Consider the following 24,072-nt stretch of genomic DNA (forward strand, 5'->3'; position numbering starts at 1 on the left):
AAAAAAAACAGTTAAAAAAAGCATGACTGTTTTCAATTTTTGCAAATATATTTAGTGTTTGGGGAAGGGGGTACCTAAGACTAAATGTAGTTTTTATATCATCTAACAAAATTTAAACAGATCCAAAAGAACTAAACTATTTCAAAGTAATTTATTCACATCACATAATAAAGTTCAATATTATTTATAAGAATACATGAACGCCCAGCACCCAATGATGTAAAACTCATAATGCCTAGCACCCAATCCACAATTACCTGATTTGCAAACACACTGGAATGTACAACTCATAATGAGAAGAAAAGTCATTCAGTGAAAATTGATCCAGAAATAACATAGAGGATAGTTTGATGTTACTAACTTGGAATCTAAAAAAGCTGAACTCACAGAAACAAAGAGTCAAATGGTGGTCACCAAGAGAAAAAGATGGGAGTAGGGAGAGGAAATAGGGAGATACTAATCATAGGGTACAAATTTCAGTCATAAGGATAAAAATTTTCTAGGGATCTAATGCACACCACGATGATTACAGTCAATAATACTGTATTACATATTTGAAATTTATTTAAATATTATCACAAGGGAAAAAAGCTTGCTATGTGAGATGACAGATGTGTTAACTAACTTGATTATAGTAATTATTTTACAATATATACATTGATTAAAGCATCACACTTTATGCCTTAAATATATAAAGTTGTATTTGTGGAATATGTCTCAAGAAAGATGGGAGAGAGAAATTAGTAGGACTTACAATTCAATGTTAGACATAAAAATATTTTAAAAACCCAGATCAACTAAAGATGAAAACGTCAATGTTTGAGGTGAAAAATATACTGGGTGAGATTAATGACAGATATAAGACATTACAGAAGAAAATTTTAATAATTTTTCTTTTTTTAATTAAAATGTTTTTATTTTACTTCTTTTTATTTATTTATTATTTATATGACAAGGAATGCCTTACAATTCTTATTACACATACAGTGCACAATTTTTCATATCTCTGGGTGTATTCACAGTATATTCACACCAATTCATGTCTTCATACCTGTACTTTGGATAATAATGATCATCACATTCCGCCATCATTTCTAACCCCATGTCCCCTCCCTTCCCCTCCAACTCCTCTGCCCTATCTAGAGTTTTGTCTATTCCTCCCATGCTCCCTTTCCCTATCCCACTATGAATCAGCCTCCTTATATCAAAGAAAACATTCGGCATTTGTTTTTTGGGATTGGCTAACTTCACTTAGCAATATCTTCTCTAACTCCATCCATTCAGCTGCAAATGCCATGATTTTATTCTCTTTTAATGATGAGTAATATTCCATTGTGTATATATGCCACTTTTTTTTTATCCATTCATCTATCGAAGGGCATATAGGTTGGTTTCACAGTTTAGCTATTGTGAATTGTGCTGTTATAAACACTGATGTGGCTGTGTCCCTGTAGTATGTTGTTTTTAAGTCCTTTGGGTATAGACTGAGGAGAGAGATAGCTGGGTCAAATGGTGGTTCCATTCCCAGATTTCCAAGGAATCTCCATACTGTTTTCCATATTGGCTGCACCAATCTGCAGTCCCACCAGCAGTGTATGAGTGTACCTTTTTTCCCCACATCCTCACCAACACTTATTGTTGTCTGTATGCATAATAGCTATCATTCTGACTGAAGTGAGATGAAATCTTAGAGTGGTTTCTTCTTAGCAAAAGAAATAATCTGTGAGGTGAACAAAGAGCCTACATCTTGGGAACAAATCTTCACCCCTCACACATCAGATGAAGCACTAAACTGGGTATATAAAGGGTATACAAAAAAACTCAAAAAGCTAAACACCAAAAAAAAGCAAATAACCCAATCAATAAATGGGCCATGAAGAGACACATCTCAGAAGATGATGCACAATCAATCAATACATGAAAAAATGTTCATCATCACTAGCAATTAGAGAAATGCAAATTAATAATTTTTCTTTACTTCTCCACAAGAAAAAAGTAAAGAAAGAACAAGGTAGACTAACCTTGCAAAATAGCAACACTTATTATAAAGCTATTTAAAATAATAAAGAAATTAGGAATGAGAATAAACAAATCATTGCAACAGAGTCCAAAATGTAACTCACACCTAAAGCAAAAATTTTGAACCAAGTATGTTCAATAGCACTTATTTTCTAATATGCCATAAGACAAACCACGGGTGGGGAAAAAAATACAAATCATAAATTTCATTTTTAAAAAATTTTATCCATAATATATGAAAAGATCTCAAAACTAAAGAATATAAACTTTCTTTTTAATTGAGAAAAATATTAACAGGCACTTCCCTATAGAAGATAAAATGGAAAGTGAGCACTTGAGATACTACCAAACATTATTAAAATGGCCAAAATGTAGGCTGGGTGCAGGAGGTTCAGAGCCCGCCTCAGCAACTTAATGAGGCCCTGAGTAATTTAGGGAGACTCTATCTTAAAATAAAAAATTAAAAGTGCTGGGGATGTGACTCAGCACTTAAGTGTCCCTGGGTTCAATCCCCATTACCAAGAAAAAAGAAAAAAAAGGTCAAAATGTAGAAGATTTACCTTAACAACAACTGATAAATATGTAGAAAATCTGTACACTGGCAACAGAAATGCAAAATAGAACAATTACTTTGTAAAGCAGTTTGGAAGTTCCTTAAAAAGTTAAACATCCATATATGTACCATATGATCCAATCATTTTACTCCTACAGAGTAAATAAAAGCATATGTTCACATAAAGACTTTTACATAAATATTTATAAGAGCTTAATTTGGCAATAGCGAAAAATTGGAAAGAACTCAAATGTCCACCAACAGGTGAACAGATGAGCACATTCTCATATATCCGTACAACTGAACACATCTCAGGAATAAAAGGAATGTGTTGTTCACATCCTGTATAACATGGATAAATCTCAAAATGAAGTACAGACATACTCCATAACATGGATTACTCAGAAAATAATCAAGATGGGAAAAAGCCAAACAAAAAGCCTACATGCTATATGCATTAATATGTATGTAAACTTCTGAAAAATGTAAACTATTTACAGTAGTGAAAAATCAAAGGTTGCCTAAAATTTTCAGGTGGGGAGATAATGAGTAAATGGAGAAAGATATGAGTAAGTCAGTAGGAAGGGATTACAAGCAGTATAAAAAAATCTGGGGGAGTAATGTAGAATATTCATTACCTTGACTATAGGTTGGTTCCACAGAACATATGTCAAAATTTACCAAAATTGTTCTTAGACTTCCCAATCTCCATTACTGTGAGAAAATAAATTGTTGTTCTTTATAAATAACCCAATCTATGGTATTTGTTATAGTAGCACATAGAGATGAAAACAGATACCAAGACAGAGGGGGACAGTATAATCAGAAGGAAAAAAAAAAAACAGAATATTCAACAAGTCATTTCGAGATAACTGATTACCCATACTGGTGAAAGGGAAAAGATTCTTAATTTATACAATACACAAAAATGAATTCTAGGCAAATTAAAGACCTACACATGAGATGCAAATCTTTACAACTCTTAGAAAGAAATAGAGGAAAATAGTTTTAAGTCACTAAGATGTAGGAGGGTTTTGTTTTTAAATGCAAAAGATAAATCATAAAGAAAAATACTAAATATTAAATTCAACCGTTAAAGTTTAAAACATCTGCACCTTATAATAACATTTAAAGTATTTAATATTTTATCTGTATTTGATATGCCTATTGTATTTCTTAGTAAGAATTCAGTAAGGTAACCAGAGGCTTATTTATATTTGCTTTGAAAATGTGGAGTATTTTGTGAACTGGTCAAAGTTAAATATGACTCAATTTCCAACTTTGATTTTCAAAGTTTATAATCATTTACAGTCACTCCAAAAAATTTAAAACTTAGGTATAAATCTAACAAAACATGTGCAGGATCTATAATGCTAAAAACCACAAAATGCTAGTAGAAGAAATCAAAGGGATCTAAGTAAGTCCTTCCCTTGAATACTATACGAAATGTGAAGTTAAGTTAATAATACACATCAAGCCAGTCAGCCAACTTAATATTTTTCTCATGGACAAGGAAAATTTATTTACTTGTGATCTAAAAATGTAGTATACTGACAAACAGCAGAATTACAATAAATCAAGACTAGTGAATCCAAAAGATATTACACTAAAAATTTCCTGTTTTGGTGGCTGAATTCAGACACACAAGCACAAGGATTAAAATTCAATGAAAAAGAAAGATGAATGATATGATGACCACTGAGTCCTGTAATGGTCCCTTTCTGAGACACAAGATGTCAAAGTAAGTTTCCTTCTGCTTTTCTGTCATCTACCTATTAAAAATCAGGAACTCTTCCCTATGCAAAGACAAATAGTCCAAAAAATAAATATTTGAACAGACACAATACTGCACTCCAAAGTAAAGGAAGCTACTACTGAGCAAAGACCTGTGCAAAATATGAAATTCAACAATGAAGCTGCTTTATATATGCACAGAACTCACTGACCCTTATCCACCTGGCATTCGGACAAAGCTCAAGCCAGCCTGCATGGTTACTAATCCTATTTGACAGTATCAGATTTGGTTCCTCTTAACCACATCCATTATAGGGCATCAGTCACTGTGAGTAAAGAGGGTGCTTACTCAATCTGCTGACCCTTCTACACAGTTAAAAAGGTCAAAGACTTAGAAAAGTACATGTCATAAATTTTTAAAATAAATCACATACTTAATCATTTGCATCTAATGTCTATTTTTTAACTTACATATCATATACTATATATTCCTCCTCTAAAATGTCTAACCAATAACCACAAGCAAAATACAAATCAACTCATCTAAAAAAATAATAATATTTTACTCAATATCTCCTAATACGCTATAACCTTCTTACTATAAAGGCAAAAGGCCCAGACATTTAAATCTTAGAGAAGTCTTAACTGCCTAATTTACTTATCTCCCAGTTCTTCCAAGTATTAATTTCACAAAACTAAAAGGCTTTCCATCTTTAGATGAGTGATCATAACATAACAGGAAAATGTACCTCATCGCTTCTAAACATTTCTCATTTCAATATTACCAATAGGACAATTACCATAGGACAGTATTTGTGAGACCCTATAATGAATGCTGTTTCTTTATTAAAAGTATCTAGATAGTAAAGCTGCACTTTTACTGACTCAGTTAAATGGCCTGAAAATGTGCCAGAGTTAAATAGTCATAAATATCTTCACGCCATTTTGAGGGAATGTCAAGTATGAGACCCATTGGAATTGGTGACTGAAAATGTCCAAGAATGAGAACTCTTGTGATAAATGAACGTAAACCTATAGTGTGAGAGTGCTGGAAATGCAGGATTTGATACAAAAAATAGTTCATATCATAAATATTAGACACATAAATTGCCCAAGTCCATGCCTCAATTACTAAATAATCATTTCTTTACTAAGTATTCGATTCAAATCACCTCTATACACTTTTTCTTGTTCTGCTTTTTCATGCAATGCAGAATTTAAATGCGCTGGTCTAGAAATTTGAGATAAAAACAACCACAAAAACCACTTTGCTACTACCAGATTAATTGCTCTGAATTCTACACTGATCTTTTGGTTTGGAGTGAACTAAATTTGTAGTGTAATTTTGCATGAGGTCCATATTTTGTAAACCACACACACACACACTCACAAAAAAACACATTCAGGAAAACCCCTCAAAAATTAGCAGGACACACAGTCATCACCCTAACACCACTCCTGGCAGGAGCAATAAGACCTTGTTTATTCACATCAACTGAGCTGGAAGAACACCATCCACAGTTTGCCAAGCATCAAGGCCAGTGGTAAATGGGTTATGCCAATTTCAATAAAAAAGAGGTTTTTCTCTACAAGGTTTTCTCCACCAATAGAAATCAACAGAAAAAATGTCTACCCAGCTATTTTGGCATCTCACTTCTGAACCTAAAACTATTAATTACCTTAACCTTGCTTTATTTTACATCAGTAAATAGATCTACCTAAATGCACAGTAGTAGCAGTAATTTATTAAAAATGAAAAAATAGCTTGTTTCCTATCATTCTTCTGTTGGCTTTGCCAACATGACCTTGGTCAGCTGGTTGTTGCACTGAGAGGGATCTATGGGGAGGCAGAGCCTGATGGCAGAGAGAGCATGTAAAGCAGGGCTGCTCACCTCATAATGCCAAAAAACAGAAAAAGAGGAAGGAAGAAGCCTGAGACAAGGTCCTAAGTGTGTGCCACCAAGGACCCACTCCCTTCAACTAGGTCCATCTCCTACGTTTTCTACCATTTCCCAATAGCCTATGACAACATCAATGAACTAATACATCCATGAGGTTACAGTCCTCATGATCCCATCACTTCTCCCCAAAAGACCTATCTCTGAACACTGCTGGATTGGGGACCACATGAGCCTTTGGGGGATATTCCAGATTCAAACCATAACAGACTTTTTTTTTAAGGACATTAAATGTGGTCAAACATTAATGTATATTAAATCTGAGTGGTGTTAAAATATTTCATGCATTTTTCCTGTATTCTACAATATTTCATCAATTTTTAAAATAGTAACATTATGTTATTTAAACTCCTAAAATTAAGGCTACATATGTAATTCAGGTAAGGTGCCTACTTAGCATGACATGTCCTAGGTTTGATCCCCAGTAAAACACACACACACCCCTCCTAACTTTAAAGTTAAGGAAATCTAGGCTCAAACTAAGTCATTTGCCCAAGACAACTAAGTATAATTTCCTACCACTATATTTCTCATTGTTATCACCTAGAAAGGGAGCAAAATGAAGGGCACTGGGCCACGGAATTGACATCATAAAGAGTATACAAGTAAACCTTTTAAAAAGGCTATTTCTACAAACTACATCAAGCTCTATTTGAATGAAGCCTCATACATGACAAAAATATGACTGGCTCAGAGAAACATCAAAAAAAAGCAACTGTATGAGTCCATCTTCTACTCCTGATAACACAATATTACAGACTGGGTACATTACAAGTTGAAAAGAGGTTTGTCTGGGTTCAGGGTTCTGGTCCAGTGTTGCAGAGCTGCATCTGATTAGTCTTTTTGGTGTCAGAATCCCAAGGTGGCAGAGGCATCACATGGTGAGCTCATGTGTATATGTCCTCTGGTTTTTCTCCCTCTTATAAGCCACTAGGATTCAATCACAGGGGTTCCATGCTGATGATCTGATTGAACTCTAATAACCTCCTGAAGGCCCCACATCAAAATACTATAGTCAGATTAAGTTTCTATCTTCCTAATATTTTACAATGGGGATTAAACTCCAAAATGCCTTTCAAGAGGAAGAAACTATATTCAAATCATAGCAGCAAGGGTAGAGATGCACCACTCCACAGTATACTGTTTGTTTACACTTTATTTAAAAAAAAAGCAGGCTATAATTTTTCAATTTATAATCTAAAAGAGTAATGTCAATATGTCTTTCCCACTCACTTTTCCTTGAAATTCCTTATCAAAAAAGTGATCACTAGATAAAGCATACAGCATTAATAATAAAATTGTGGGGTTATTTTGTTTTGTTTTGTTTTTGAACAAACAGGGGGTTGAACTCAGAGGCACTCAACCACTGAGCCACATCCCCAGCTCTATTTTGTATTTTATTTAGAGACAGGATCTCTCTGAATTGCTTAAGGTCTCAGTGAGTTGCTTAGCGCCTCACTGATGTTCAGGCTTGCTTTGAACTCAAGATCCTCCTGTCTCAGGCTCTAAAGCTGTTGGGATTACAGGCATGCACCTCCACACCTGGCCAAAAATGTTATCCTTGCTTCTTCAAATCTGATAGGCAGAGTGGCCAGCCTGGTTCTTCTACCTTGATCCCTCTAAGCAAACATGTATGTAACACTTCTTCATTCTGGTATCAGACTAAGATCACTAAGCCTTACAGGTCTATGTAAAAGCCCTGAGAATACTAGCATTGACAGGACCGTTAAAAAACCCAGTTCAATCTCTCACCCGAAGCCTGAAGTACCTGTACAAGACATCTCTAATACTTGAACACTAGCAGTAATGATCAGATGTACACTTTGTGAGGCTGCCCACATCCTACTTTATAACAGGTATAATACAAAATAATATCTTATCTTGAAGTAGAAAATAAAATGTTTTTCTACAGTTTTACCCATTAGTCCAAGTTCAACCCATTAGGACTCTCTCTTCTCCTTAACAGCCATTCAAATAACATGAGACTATCATTTTATCCCAAGAGTATTTCTGTTGCAAACTACCATCTGTTCCTTAATATGCCATGGTTTTGAACTCTGCATTGAAGCATGATTAAATATGTCAATGTCTATCATTGTACCCAGAACTCAGTATTTTATGTGTGATCTGATCACTTCCTTCTTATTCCAGACACTTTTAAAACAACATAAGATTTCAATAAGTTTTTTTTGTTTGATTTTTGGAGGGAAAGAGGGAGCAGTGGCAACCACCAGACTTTCAGGGGTTATTTAAGTAGAATGTCCTGTGTGCACACATGCATACATTTTGCAAGGGAGGAATGGTACATAAATATTTTTACATTCAGCTATTAAATTAATCCTACTAGATTTAGTCAATAATTCAGCTCTATAGATCTTTCAGAATGCTGAAATTCTCATCTAACATGCATGTTACCATCTCATTTTTTCCTACCCAATTCATTAATTAAGATATTAAATAAGAAAGAGTCACATTTAGAGAGGTATAGATTCTATCAGGAATTTACATGTAGGCTAACATATCATTAAATACAATTTCTGGAAAAGTCATTTTACAGATAAGTGAGAGAGGTTTGTTTTGTTTTGTATCTATTTGATTGGTTGGTTGGTTGGTACTGGGTATTGAACCCAGGAATACTCTAATACTGAGCTACATACCCAATCTTTTCTCTTTTATTCTGAGACAGGCTGGCCTCAAATTTGGAATCCTCATGTGTCAGCCTTTCAAGTACTGGTACAAGCATATACCACTGTACCCAGCTTCATTTTTCAAATGTGAAGAAACCTAATTATAAGCTAATCCATCCATACACTGCCCTGACAGTGTCTCCAACAAGTACAGATTTACTATATCTTCCATATTCTTCTGATCTTCCAGTCTAGAAATCCTATCAAAGAAGAACCTAAAGTTAGTTTGAGATGATCTAGTTTTAATGTTGGCTCTGAATGATCACTTCTACTTCAAGGACCTCACAAACCTTCCCTCTAATATTCCATTCTAATGTTGGATTTTGGGAAAAGATTAGGCTATGCACAGATGTGGCAATCTTCTCTTCCCTTTTTGAAACTTAAAATGACATCAGCTCAAATCCATTCTCAGAAAACACTCTCATCTTCGTGATTCATCAATGATAATCAATATCAAATCATTAATTTTACTTGCCTCTAGATTTTAACTGTCCTAGCTAAAAGACAATCTTACAGTATTTCTCAAATTGGGGGACTTGTTAGAATGAAGGCTCTGATTCAGGAAATCTGAAGTGAGGATCAAGATTCTGCCTTGCAAGAAGCTCTTAGGTAAGTCTCTGGGCACTTTGAGTAGCAAGGTAACAGATCTCTTTAATGCTTCCTTACACTTTCTCTTTTCACACATCTTAGGTTTCATTTCATTTCATTTTGCTCCTGTCTAAATTTATATTCTACTCTATCCAGTCCTTCTTCTTTACAGGGTAGCTAGAAACAATCTAGATGTGAAATTTTGCCTGTTCTATCATCTACCAACAGTCAGACACAATAGATAAGTTCTTCCTTTTATGCTCTTTCTCTGAAATTCATCATCTTTTTTTAATACACTTTCAATTGATTTGGGGGTTTGGGCCTTAATGGCACTATCTCTGTAATGTCTGTACAAATATGTAGAGTGACATTTGATTTTTTTCTACTTATTAAATTAATATTATTTTGTCTATTATTCTTTCTTGTATCTCACTCTTTCCTTCTGGAAACAGTTTGTTTTTTTCTTCTTCTTCTTCTTCTTTACAATTCTGGGGATTGAGCTCAGGGGCAACCCCCACCTTTTTTTTTAGACAGGTCACATTAAATTACTTAGGGCCTAGCTAAGTTGCTGAGGCTGGGCTCAAATTGGGATTATAGACATGCACCAATGTACTCAGCTTGCTTCTTCCTTCAGTACAGCAGTTCCTCATACAGGGATCCATAGGTACTAAACTGCTCAGTTTGTTAGTCTGGAAAATTGTCTTTATTTTACTTTTCACTGAAGAATTTGGATCCACAATTCTGAGTTGCCAATGATTTTTCTTAAACTTTGAAGATTCTACTCTACTGTATTCTCACAACTATTATTGCTAATGAACAATCTGATGCTGTCTAACTATCAATCCTTTGTAGGAAATGCTTATCCAGGGTTTCATGATGATACATGTAGTATGCATAAATAGCTTCCTACTCAGGCATAATTTGTTCCTATCTAAATTGAAGAAAGCATTCCTGTATTAAGTTAAATTTTTTTCTATTTCTATATGTCTGCATATATATATAATATACCACATTTTATTTACTTATATATGTGTGTGTGTATATGTGTGTGTGTGTGTGTGTGTGTGTGTATACTAATAATTTGCCCAAGGTGAACTCAACCTGCCATTCTCCTGCCTTAGCCTCCCTCATAGGTAGCTGGGATTACAGGTGTATACCACCACATTTAGCTAAATTGAAAAATTACTGACAATTGTCTTTTAAGGTTGCCTCCTGAAAGTCTCAGGTTCAATTCCCTAGCATCACCAAAAAAAAAAAAAAAAAGAATGAAAACTAAAATTGCCTTCTATTCTCTCCTTCTGAAACTCCCATAGATATAAAATGGCCTTTATTCCCATGGAATTTTCTTTTTAAATGTCTACCTTTTTACCCTTCCCAATTGTTCTCTAGATAATATATCACCAGTTTTAAGTTCCAATTCACTAACTTTCCTGCAGCACTCTCTAATCTCTAATATACTAAACTATTACACTAAGTTTTCAACTTTAGTTACAACATATTTCACATTTAAAATCTCATTTTGGCCTTTCAAAATATGCTTATATTATTTATAGTGTTTTGTTCTTTGATCATGTTTTAAATCCTTCCCTCATGTCATGATAATTTAATATTTTCTGATTACTACTATGTTCATATATTAACTCATCATAAAACTATGAGTAGCTCTATAATTATTTTCACAGAAGAAAAAATTGGGACATAAAATGTCTAAACTTTGAATGAAAATAGGAGGCAAAGCCAAAATTTAAAGACACTATATGAAATAGTGAGAGCTTCCTTTGCTACACTGAATCATCTTTTACTCTCAACAATCTTGAAACAACATCCCAACAAGGTATACGCGATCATCCTTTCTGGAGAGTGCTGCCACACTCACTAGTCAACCTTTAATTGTAATAATTTATTTTATAGTCTCATTCTATTATCCAATGTTCATAAGGGTCTAATCATTCTATCTGCTCTTACCTCTGACAGGGTAGATAACACTCCACAGATGATTAAGTAATTTGGAGCTATAAATTGATTCTAAGCAGGGCTTTACCTGTGAGAATCTGTGTGCACCACGTTCAAAGCACATCCCTCAAGAGCAATTCAAGCTCAAACATACATGAAGAGAGATCTTTTTACCCTGAAGTCCAGGAAGAGAAAGTACTATATTCCTCTTATCCTCAATTCATGTAAAAATTACCACTGAGCCATGCCATTCTACTCTAATTTTATTATTACCTTTCTATTTTATATTTAGTGCCCTTACTCCTTCAATATGCAGTTATTCTAGAGTGTTTAATGTTCTTGTATATTATGCATCTTGGAAATACACAGGTGTTCTTGGACAGGGGGTGCCAGGGACTAAACCCAGAGGTGCTCAGCCACTGAGCCACATTCCCATCCCTATTTTGTATTTTATTTAGAGACAGGGTCTCACTAAGTTGCTTAGGGCCTCGCTAAATTGTTGAGGCTGGCTTGGAACTAGCAATTCTCCTGCCTCAGCCTCCCAAGCCACTAGGATTACAGGTGTGCACCACTGCTACAAGGTGATTTTTATATATGTGCATTTTCATTTATATTAATGATATATACCTCATCCTGTTTCTTACTTTTAAAATATATCATCAAGGGCTGGGGTTATGGCTCAGTGGTAGAGTGCTTGCCTAGCATGCATTAGGCACTGGGTTGGATCCTCAGCACCACATAAATGTAAAATAAAGATATATAGATATAGATATAGATATATAGATATAGATATAGATATATATAAAATATCATCAACAGTCCAAATAAATACATTTTGGGGACATTGTTTTCTGATTTTTACATAGTATTCCATGTTATACATCTATTATATTTTTTATCTAACACCCTAGTGATAAACACTTAGGCTGCTTTCAATTCCCTGATCCCCTAAACCATGCTGTAGTGAACATCCTTACAATCATGTATCAGTGGGAAAGTTTCTCTAGAAAACCTATTGTGGAGTAGGATTATTGAGTACAACTATGCTACTTATGTTCTTGTTTCCTGAAATCCTCACAAGCACTGGAAGGTATCTCATTTTCTAATTTTTATCAATTTGAGAAATGGAATGTAGTATTTCATTGTCTTTAAAATCTTCATTTTTGTTTATTCATTAGATTGAAGATGTCATGGTATATTTGTTAACCCTTAGGTTTTGTTCTCTGTTAACTGCCTATTCAAACACATTTCCTTCTCTACCTCCCTATTATTCCTTATTATCTTGGGAAGCACTGAAAATTTTTCTCTCCATCAGCCACCCATTTGTGGACTTTGCCAATGGTGTTCCTTCTTAAACAAAAATTCTTAAATTTGAGGGAATAATTTAAGATATCCTATCCAAGATAGTCCTATCCAACATTTTCACTTATTAGCTTTGTAGTATTTTCTCTTTCATATTGAGGCATTAATAAATGTAGAATTCACTGTTTTATTTGGCATGAAGTAGATGGCCTACTTTATTCTTCATATGGTATGTCAGTTTTTCAACACTTACTTCACACTAGATAATAATATTCCCTCCATATAAATGTTTCTGATTTCACAATCTCTTCTTTCACTAGTCTACCTGCCCTGTCCTATGCCATTACCACTTTGTTCTACAGTGTTGCTTGAAATTTTAATAGGAATTGCAAAATACACACACACACACACACACACACACACACACACTTAGGGAGAACTAATATACTTGCAATATTATACTATATCTTTTAACATGACATATCTTTCAATTTATGTATTTTTCCTTATATACTATAGATTCTTGGGCTTCCTTGCTTTTTACTACCTTTTAGAACACCTTGAATATAAAAATGAATACCTATTCCTGTAGGCTTTTTTACTTTATATTCCATAGATCTTCATATTTAGTTCTTTCAGTATCATTTCTAAAATGTATGTATTTCTCTTTTAACCCACAAGTCATTTCACTATTATGTTTCAGATTCCAGACTTATCTGGGTTTTGTGTTACAATTCTTTATAAGTGATTTCTCATTTTGCTGCTTTACAAGAGAACATAGTCTATTTGACTTTTGATTCTTGGGAATTTTGAAGTCTCCTTTGTGTACATCATTGATTTTTATGACTGTCCAATAAGTTCTTGAAAATATTGTTTACTCTCTACTTGTTAATGCAAGATTTTATATATACACCTATCAGTCTCAGTTTATCAATGTTTATTGTAATTTTCTAAATTATTGCTTCTCTTTGTTTATTTGACCAAATTCTGAAAGGAGCATGTTCAAATGACCAACTGCAACAACAGATGATTCATTTATTTCTCCTTATTGCTACTTTATATACTTAAACACAATGTTGTTAGATGCATAAATATTCCCAATCATTATATTTTTTATCTATTATTCCTCTAATATAACATTGTTCTGTATATCTTATAACTTACTTGCCTAAAAATATATTTACTATTAAGGTAAATCAGATTAGTAGCAACATATTTTCCCAATATAAAATTTTTTATTTTTTAAGTTTTTTTCTTGCGCTGGGGATTTCAATCCACGGTAGAGCACATACATTTAGCATGTGCAAGGCCATGGGTTTGATTCCCAGCAGCAACCAAAAGAAAAAAAAAAATACTTTCTTTATATTTTTAGTTTTGCTGCTTCAGTTTACCTGTTCAATTTATCTGTTTAATTCTTATTGACAACTAATATTTTACTCTAAGCATAACTCATTTGAATTTACTGCCTCTCCCTTTATTCATACTTATTTTAGTCATCTTTTTTTCATAATGTCTACACACCATCATTATTCTTTCTCCCTATCCCACATTCTTTTCTCTACAAATAGAAAACTGAGTTTTATTCTGCTGATTTAAAACTCATATGCTCCAATTAGATTCTTCTGGTATATTAAGAGCCATGCTTTACACTTACATTTTCTTGTCAATTTCCTAAGTTTAACATTATGTACCTCTTCCCACAAACAAGATATTATCCCATTACCACTGTGAGCATTGCCAACTCATCATTTGGAGTGGTTATAGGAAGTAAGCCTCCCGGCTCAAGGAACCTATAGTCTAATAATCTTTATTTCTGTTCAGATAAAGCTCTTTTTTCTAAAGATACGCTGTACCCTCAGATATATAAGCGATGCTGAGAAGAAGGAACACTCAGAAGCTGACCAGTCTACCTACACAAGCAGGCTTAATGTCATGCCTAAGTTACCCCCACAACACCTGTCCCAAACCTCACCCCATAATTCATCCAAGACCAGCAGTTCTCACAGTAGGGCATTTGAGACAAAACATAGTCACCTGAAAAAGATTCCAAACTCTGTTCTAGTCATGGGACCTAGTTCTCTCTTATTCTAAGCAGCTGTTTCATACAGTCTATTTTATTCACCACTATATTCCCACTGCTTTGAAGAGTCTTCTATTTTTTAGAAGGGTACCTTAAGGATTAACTGAAAAAAAACAAATGAAAGTATACACACTCTACCTGGTATACAGAAAGCACTCAATGTTACAAATAATCAAATATACTTTTTAACTATGGAAAGCACTCAATGTTACATATAATCAGACATACTTTTTAATTATGGAAAGACTAAGTGACCTCCAAATATGCCCTCTGGTGCTAAGAAAGCCAGAACTGTATCTTAAAAGGCAGCATACCATGGCATTGGGTTGGGGCTGCAAACAGACCAAATATGTGAAAGAACAGCATCCCAACATCTTAGCTAGTATCTGGAAATCCTAGAGCTAGAGCAATTATTTACTTTGGGCTGGATGGTGATCCTGTGTCCCACCGAAGAAAAAAATATGACTTCTTCCTACTGTCTCTATAATAATGCTCATCTTGAATAAACAGAATTTCAAAACACAATTTCCTGGAGAAGAAAAAATGCTATCATGCTGAGACAGCAAGGTCAATATTATTTTAGTTTATTGAAAAAATTAGCTTTGCATATTGAATTTAGTGAGAAGCTTATAGTATGGCATTAAGATTTAGGAATAAAAAGTGGGCATAAATTGGAAAGTTACTGAGAATATTATTATCAGTATTAAAAGTCCCAGGATTATTAGTCAGAGTAGCCCCAACAGTAGTATTAAATACACTGAACTAACAACTACTTCTTCTAATCCTCAATTATAAAAGCAAAATAATACTTACCCTGTCTAACCCACACCATTACTATGAGGAGCAAATAAAATAGAGATAAAAATCAAACTGCTGTAAAGTGTTTTAAAATATTTTTAACCCACTGAATTTAAGCTTCCTTCCATATTCAGAAAAGAGCTACATAATTCAACACCTTAGCAAGTTGGTAATGTCATTATACTTATTTTTACAGCTGAGGATACACAGACCTAAAGAGGTGAAGAAACTCATCTATGGTCACAGAGGAATGAACACAGAGGGAGGATGGGCTTTAAGCCCAGGTCTGATTCCAAAGTCCATGCTTTTAACCTCTATTTTACTAAATCCAGAGTATTTCTGTGAAGGTTAACAGATTAAGAGATACGTTTATAAAATAGGAGCAATTTTGCATTCACTATACACCCAAGGGCCTCAACCCAACTGCCCACAGTAGGGAAGAGAGTGGGCCAAACAGGTCCTTTCCCATACCACTTTTTTTCCTTAAATTTTTTTTTATTTAAAAAAAGTCCTATGACTCATGTTTTTTTTCATATATAAAATATATATGTATTTTTTAAGTGATTTAGACTGAACCTAGGATATCTACCGAGAAGAGGACAAAAATCAACTAAGAGCAAAATACAGAGGGATGGGGCTGTATCTCAGTGGCAGAGTGCTTACCTGCCACTGTGGGAGGCACTGGGTTCGATCCTTAGCACGACATAAAAATAAACAAATAAAATAAAGGCATTCTGTCCATCTACAACTACAAAAAAATTTTTTAAATATAGAAATACAAAGTAACTTTCAAAATACTGGGATGAACTGCCTTTTATTGGGCTCTAACCTGGGAAATTGCATTGGGAAAAGTGATTCTTATCAAATGTCACTTTTATGTAAATGCTAATAAATAATCATAATACAATCTTAAAATCAACCCAAAATCAAAGAGAAGTTAGCTTTCATACTCTTAAATAGGGATGAAATGGTTATATTTGAGCAGTTGTCCTAATAACTTAACTGGGGGAATCCACTGAGGCTCAGCTTCTCCCACAATAGCTAAAAACAAATATAAAAACCATTCAAGAATGACAACAAATACAGTCTTTATTCTCTATGGTACAAGAAACCAATCACAAGCCCATCTGTGTGAGACCTAGCTAATAAGAACATTATTTGAGTTGGGTAGAAAGAGAAGGATGGATTGCCAAGGGGGAAAAGTCATTTATTAGGTTGTGACAAGCTTTTAAATGTTTGCATTATCATTAGCCAACTGCTTCGTTCTCTAGTTTGCACACCTGCTGCCTCCAGCCAAAGCCATCGCAGTAGCAAACCTAAAAGCAGGGACCACCTCTAAGATACTGGCACCCTCTTCTGAGTCTTTTGTAGTACTGCATGTACAAGTTTCTTTTTCTTAATAAAACTATAAACTAATAACTTTGTGGGTAATATTTTCCAGATGATTTTAAATTTCTAATTCTGTGAATAAAGCTAAATTTAGCCCAATAAATACATGAAAAGCATATCTTCAAAACAAATTTATGCCAATAAAAGAAAACCAACTATGTTCTCCTAACAATCCTAACAGTTTATATATATGAGCTGATTTTATTATAAGAATTATAATGATGATGACAATAACTATATATAAACACCATATGATGTGTCTGGTACTAGACATGAATAACTAGCTTAATTTTAAGATCAAATTTAGGAGCTGATACTACTACTCAGTTCACGTTATAAATGTGGCAAGAGAGGCACCATGAAGTTAAGTACACACCTAAGATCATGCACCTAATAAGCAAGTGGTAAAAATAAAAGTCCAAACTCAAAAAAGATGACTCTAGAGCCTTAACCTTTATTGCACCTTGTGATTTTATACCCAAATCTCTCTCTGAGGTAGAATGGAATTGATAACATGACAAAATGAAATATGATTTTAAAAGAAAAAATGTGAATTATAAGAAAATATCAACTACATCAACAAATCTCTCATTTTCCACAAAGCGTGAAACTATACAGACAAAAAAAAAATACAACATGAAATAGTTTCAGTCCCTTCCCCAAGTCTTTTTTCATTCCTCCATACTTGAAGATTCTGTTTGTCCAAAACTATGATGCTTTTATTCTTTTTCCTCCACATTCCTTTGTCCATCAAACTATGCCCTTATTTATCTATTGTCTGGTTGTTTTTTTAAAAAAATTAATCTACATTATACGCTTTATCTTTCTTTTATACAGAACTACTCCCTATTCCTACCTAAATTATATCTATTTCACTGAGATCTTTTTTAAATATTTTTATTAAGACAGTATCCAAATAAGAACACCAATTCCTTGTCTTTGATCCTTGAAAATACAACAGATGAGAATTTCCCTGGGATTACTTACTCCTCCCTGAAATGAGGGCCAATAGATGAGATAATCTAAGATTTCTGAAAACACTAACTTTATTTTCAAGCAGGATATACATGAAAAGACACTGTCTAATGATCTATAGTTCAAAACTACATCTATTTAGAACATTTACAGATTCTACAACTTGCCTACATAAAACTATTCAAAAATATTAAAAATTAAGGATGTTTTGCATATAATCCAAACACAGGATAACTAACCTCATTGACACTCATGACAATTTACAACGGATGAGAATTAAGGCTTCTAATGCAATTATTTCTTTCTTATAAGTATCCTTTCATTTGAATATTTAGAATATACTCTAAAGTACAAACTTGTTAAAGTCTAAAATATTAAAATTGTAAATAAATAGCACAGTTTTAATTTCTTAGAGCTAATAACAAGTGGAACAAGGTGGTTAGATTTTAGTACAATAAATGATCATACTGCTGAAGAATAAATTGTAACATTATTCATATTTTCCAAATTTAAACATTAAAAAATGGCACTTTTGAAAAGATGTCAAGGTATCAATTCCACATGCATCCCAGAATCCCTTTACCTCGGTCTGCAGGATTGCAGCTCTTTGTTCCTTAGCAGTCAAGGACTCCTTCAGCACCTCAATGTGTTGTTTACTGTCTGAGAACTGGTTTGTGAGCGTTTCTAGCTTTGTCTGTAGGGCGAGTAGTTCTGTGTCTTTTCTGGACAGCTCCTGTTTCACCTGGCCAATCTGGGGGGGAAAAAAAAAAAAAACACTCTAAGAAAAAAAATAAAAAAGACCTCTCATCTTGACCTCTGACAAATCTAAATCACAAGATATAAAACTAAGACAGAAGCCTGGGGTGTAGCTCAATGGTAGAGCACCTCCTTAGCAGGCACAAAGCCCTGATTCATTTCTCAGCACAGTAGGTAGGTAGGTAGGTAGGTAGGTAGGTAGGTAGGTAGGTAGGTAAAGTAAATAAATAAATAAAAACAACATATTCATCTCCTTTCCATCATCTTATGTTGGATCCCACCACCACCTCCACATCCCCTAAAAATGAAGCTTATTCAACAAAGAGGGAAATTTCCACTTTTCATTTGTTGTCTTCTAAATATTCTTTGAAACCCTTTAGTAAAGAAATGGAAAAAAATTTCCAACTCAATTAGATAACTATAAGATAGCCATATGCACCTAAACTCCACTGTTCTAAAAAAGTAGTTTCCATTTTATTAAGTCAGATCTCTCTAGAATGTAATGGATCAAACGTTAGATTAATGTACATATATAACAGAAGGAAAAAAGAAACCTCCTGATACTAGTATTTAAATTCAAAAGGTAGTGCTGCATCTCTATTTTTTGTTAAGTTTTATTCTCATTCTCAAACAAGTTTCATAAAAGCCTTATCTTAAAAACTGTTTCTTTCAGTGCTACAAGTTATTACAGACATGTGTTTTTTAAAATTGTATAATTTTTGTTATGTGTATAAAACTTGACAAAAAAGATTCTATCTATAAAGTTCTATCACCTACAATATGTCATATCATCAAAACGGATAAAAGTTAATGCATTAAATCTCTCTGTAAAAATCTACATGTGTAATTTAAAGTTTGTTACTCTGAAAGGGTAATCCATAAATCAACTGATGCCATTCATTATCTCATAAAAATCTCTCTTAACTAGAAAATACTTTCTTTCAAACATTTCCTCTATATCTCTATTGTTTCTAAGAATTAAAGTCTTTTATTCTAAATATAAACCAAATAAACAGAAATTAGATCTGCTTTTATATTAAGTCTACCACCCAGCAAGGTACTAAAAGCATTGTTGAAAGTATAAACTAAACAAAAAGTCAGTAATTTCATTATCACTGATTAAATGAAAAGTCCTTTTCTTTTTTCTTTCTAGTAGTACGGAGGACTAAAATCAAGGGTGCACTGCCACTTAACTACATTCCCAGGCCCTTTTTATTTTGAGATGGGGTCTCATTAAGTTGTTATGGTTGGCCTCAAACTTGTGATCCTCCTGCCTTAGCCTCCCAAGTAGCAGGTATTACAGGCATGAGACATTGCATCCCACAAGTCCTTTATTTTAAAAAAAAACTAAATACTAGAGTATTTTATTGTAATAATCTCAGGTAAAAGGGGTAAAGCTTTTAAAAACAATTTCCCAAAAGGAAATAAATTTTACCAGAAAATTTTAAGAAACACTACAAATAAATTTCTAATTTAGACTTCCATTTTAACAAAAAAAAGCATTTTTCTCATATGAAATCTGTTTACTAATAAAGTTATGCATTCATACAATATTTCTGTATGCTTATTATAGGCCAAGTACTTGTAGATACTGATGATATATCTATCACTTTATCAACAAATAATTCACATTACTATTATCCCATCCCTAACACACAGATTGCACTAAAAATGCATCTGTTTTATAAATGAATATTCAGAAGAAATGCTTAAAGTGTTACCACTTCCTTAGTAGAGAACTATGGCCTAAAGGTTATTCAAATTTCCAGCTACTTCCAATCATAGGATCAAAAATAAATATAAAATCTCAGTTTCCTCATCATCTGCATTATTGAATAAGCTTCACATATAGTTATACTGACAGGAAAGACTGAAAAAGGAAAGAAAATATTTTAAACGAAATTTAGAAGCACAAATTTTCCTTAAAGACTCAGAAGAGGAGAGAATATTATAAACAAAAAGCAAATAATAAAAAGTCACAAGCACAAGACTTTGCAGTCAGCCACATGTTAGGCTGAGAGAGCTATGTCTTTGAGCAATTACTCTGCCTCTTTAAGTTTTGGTTTCCTAACTTGTAACAGGAAGAAATTATACCAATGTCACTTTATTGTTTAGGGATTCAATAAAATAATGTATGAAATCCATTTAGCCTAACATTACACAGAAATAAATAATAGTAGCTAAAAAAATAAAGGAAATAATAGATTATCTTCTCCTCTAGACATGGTCAAGCCATTAGCCAAATTAGACTCTTTCAAACAAAACAGTTTGCTTTTTATCAATACTATAAAGTGGTTCATAAACAGCAAACATACCAAATTAGCACAAGATTTTTTCTATTCTGCATTACATTCTTAGCTAACACCCTGACTCTTAAAAACTGTCTTCCTAGGCATCATTCTGTTTTCTTGGTTTCCTCATCTATAAATTGGGGTTGATAAATTCAGAAGGTTATAAAGAGCTTACAATAAATTAGTATTAGCTATTTTATTATTATTTATTATTATGTTTTGAAATGAAATATTAAGTTCATTAAACAGAAGGTTGAACTAGATTTAGATACTTGATATGTCACACACTAATTCAAATTTACTGATAACTCTAAATAAGCTAATTACTTTCCATCCATCTGCCCTAAAGAAAATAACATTTGCTGCAGAATCACTTAATGAGAATTTAAAGGCAATGTCTACATAAGAGGTATTCTACGTGAGAATTTCAAATTCAAATGAACTCTAGGTGATGGACCTAAAACATCTGTAATTCCTGCATGTAAGAAGAAAAAAGACCACCATTTATATAAATCAACAAGTATCTAGTAATAATGGCTTGGGGGGAAAAAAACAAGCTTTGAAATACCTTCCATAGAAGAATAAAAGCAATAATAAAGAACCATGTTATAGGGCTTCCAGAAAACACAGGGCTCAGTGCATATAAAGTGGCATCTGGGTCAAACTAGTGAACAGGAGTCAGTTAAAGAACAAAGCAGGCTGGTTAGTGCTAGTGGTGGGTAAAGTTGCCAACCACAGAGAATGAAAGTGTAAGCCACCCAGAAGCCAGAACTGGCAGGGTCCCACTGTGGGATCACTGCACACAAAGAGGTAAATCTTACGGCAAAGACCTCAGCCTGAAGACCAGCTGCTCTCTTTTTCAGCTCCTCCCCTTGAGCCTCTTTCGAACTTAGTTCCTCCTTCAGTTGCTCTACCTGTCACGACATTGTTATTCTTTTTCACTCATGTGTCAAGTTAGGTCATCTTATTAACTACTTTTGAGCCAGAATGGCCACTGGAAATAACAATGACTCATGTACACAATTAAATCTGTTCCCCTAATTCCCTCTTCAAAGGGACATAGAAGGTTTCTCAGTTTTCACAGGATTGTGTGTGGTTTTTTCAGTTTTGTTTTGTTTTTTTAATAAACTGTCATGTGCTATCAACAAATGGAAAGCATAAACATACAGACTTTATTGCAGTGTATTTTGTTGTCAAGGGGTGAAAAACCCAAACTAATAGAAGGCTGGATATGTGAATTTTTAAGTTCTAAAATTAACATAAAATTGCCAGATGTCATTGATAATAGATTCTTTTTTTTTTTGGGGGGGGGGGTACCAAGGATTGAACTCAGGGACACTCAACCACTGAGCCACATCCCCAGCCCTATTTTGTATCTTGTTTAGAGACAAGGTCTCACTGAGCTGTTTAATGCCTCACCATTGCTAAGGCTCGCTTTGAACTTGTGATCCTTCCTGCCTTAGCCTCCCAAGCCACTGGGATTACAGGCATGCGCCATCACGTCCAGCTGATAATAGATTCTTAATAGTAAGGAAATATTTTAAAGACATATAAGGCAGGTGTGGGTACAACAACAAAAAAACAGAAATGCAGGAGGGAGTTACCATGGTGTTATCTCTTACACTACTGTGAATGTTTCAGTTTTCAATTCTTGGATATCCATTTGGATAATACAGTCGGGAAATACTGTCAAATTAAAATTTTACTCCCATTACAATTGTAATTTTTAATTAAACCACAACAAAACTGATACCTATAATAAATTAAATCCTTCAATTTGTCTAAACAGTTTATCAACTCAAACTAAATGACTTTGGATATAAGGAAGAAATAATGTGACTGATTTTAAAACACATGCTGTCAAGTAAGTCTCCATGGTATCTATCTTATTACACTATGCCTGAAATGGACATGGGAAGCAAAAAACTGGGAGCAAATGGACCTTCTCCAAGGGATACAGCACAGAGCTTTCCTGTATTCAAAGGGGAAACACAGTTTCATTTAACCCATTTCAGGAAGGAGAAAAAAAAAAAAGCTGGATTCAGCCTCTTGGGATTTTGACTTAAAATATTTCACAAGAGGTAGAGAACTGGATGTCTCATATAATGAAGAAAAACACATCTGGATATAATACTACTAAATCACCTCAAAAGTAATTATAGATAGGATAAGTTAAATTATAAAAAATATAGACTTTGTCCCATACAAGTACTTTTCTTTTAAATAAAAGCTTATAATAACTGTATGATATCAGGAATTTTGACCTTAATTCTGGGAAAATTCTACTTAAAAGAATGCTTCCCCAATGTCTGATAAAACAATCAAATAGATCTTTATCATTACTAAAGAAGTAAAAATATGCATCAATCTTTCACATCATTCCTATGAACTATAGTAGTATTATGCACCATTACCTTGTTTTTCATAAATTTAGAATGGCTGCGATACACCTCCATTTGCTTCATTTCTTCCTCCCGTTCTTCAGTACTCAAAGCCCCATTTGATTTCAGCATCTGAATTTCCTCTTCCAGGTCCCGGAGCCCACGCTCCATAGAGGAAATTTTTGAATCCTGAGGACAACAGAAGAGTCAAACATTAAAGTATTCACAAAAACTCAGAGAAACTAAATAAACAGGTCTTTTTAAATGTTAAAATTAATAAAGATAAATAAATATACAAAAAATGCTGCCAGATTTGGTGACTTGCTTCTAAAATACCTCCTTTATAGTCATCTGGGTGAGGGGAGGAGGACTCTCATATCCACAAAAAGATTTTCTGTATCTCTTCCTCTAGTTCTAGACCCTTTTGATCAAAATTAAGATCACTAAAGAAGTAGAAGCAATGGAGAAATGGTTAAAGCTTCTTTGCACTTTATGAGTTAACAAATTTCTGGTGTGTGGGGGCAGTAAAGGCTTTTCTCGTTCCAGTAGTTTATCATTTTACTTAGCAACCCCTATAAGGCATAGTTCCCCCCAAAGAGGGAGGAGTA

The 24,072-nt window shown here is 33.8% G+C and overlaps 1 protein-coding gene across 5 annotated transcripts in view; it reads right to left on the reverse strand.

Moving 5' to 3' along the window:
* The window catches only part of Erc1 (ELKS/RAB6-interacting/CAST family member 1), a 522,872-nt gene that overhangs the window by 381,745 nt on the left and 117,055 nt on the right, over positions 1 to 24,072 (reverse strand). For 3 of the 5 annotated variants that reach the window (XM_077798217.1, XM_077798219.1, XM_077798216.1), the window contains exons 5-7: positions 23,498 to 23,653; positions 21,914 to 21,997; positions 18,620 to 18,787 (exon numbers count right to left, since the gene is read on the reverse strand). In XM_077798217.1, the coding sequence (XP_077654343.1) occupies positions 18,620 to 18,787; positions 21,914 to 21,997; positions 23,498 to 23,653 (408 nt within the window). The remainder of the gene's footprint in view (positions 1 to 18,619; positions 18,788 to 21,913; positions 21,998 to 23,497; positions 23,654 to 24,072) is intronic. The other 2 variants (XM_077798220.1, XM_077798218.1) reach the window with 1 other exon arrangement.

The sequence above is a fragment of the Urocitellus parryii genome, chromosome 5 (genome assembly GCF_045843805.1).
Source record: "Urocitellus parryii isolate mUroPar1 chromosome 5, mUroPar1.hap1, whole genome shotgun sequence".
NCBI lineage: Eukaryota > Metazoa > Chordata > Mammalia > Rodentia > Sciuridae > Urocitellus > Urocitellus parryii.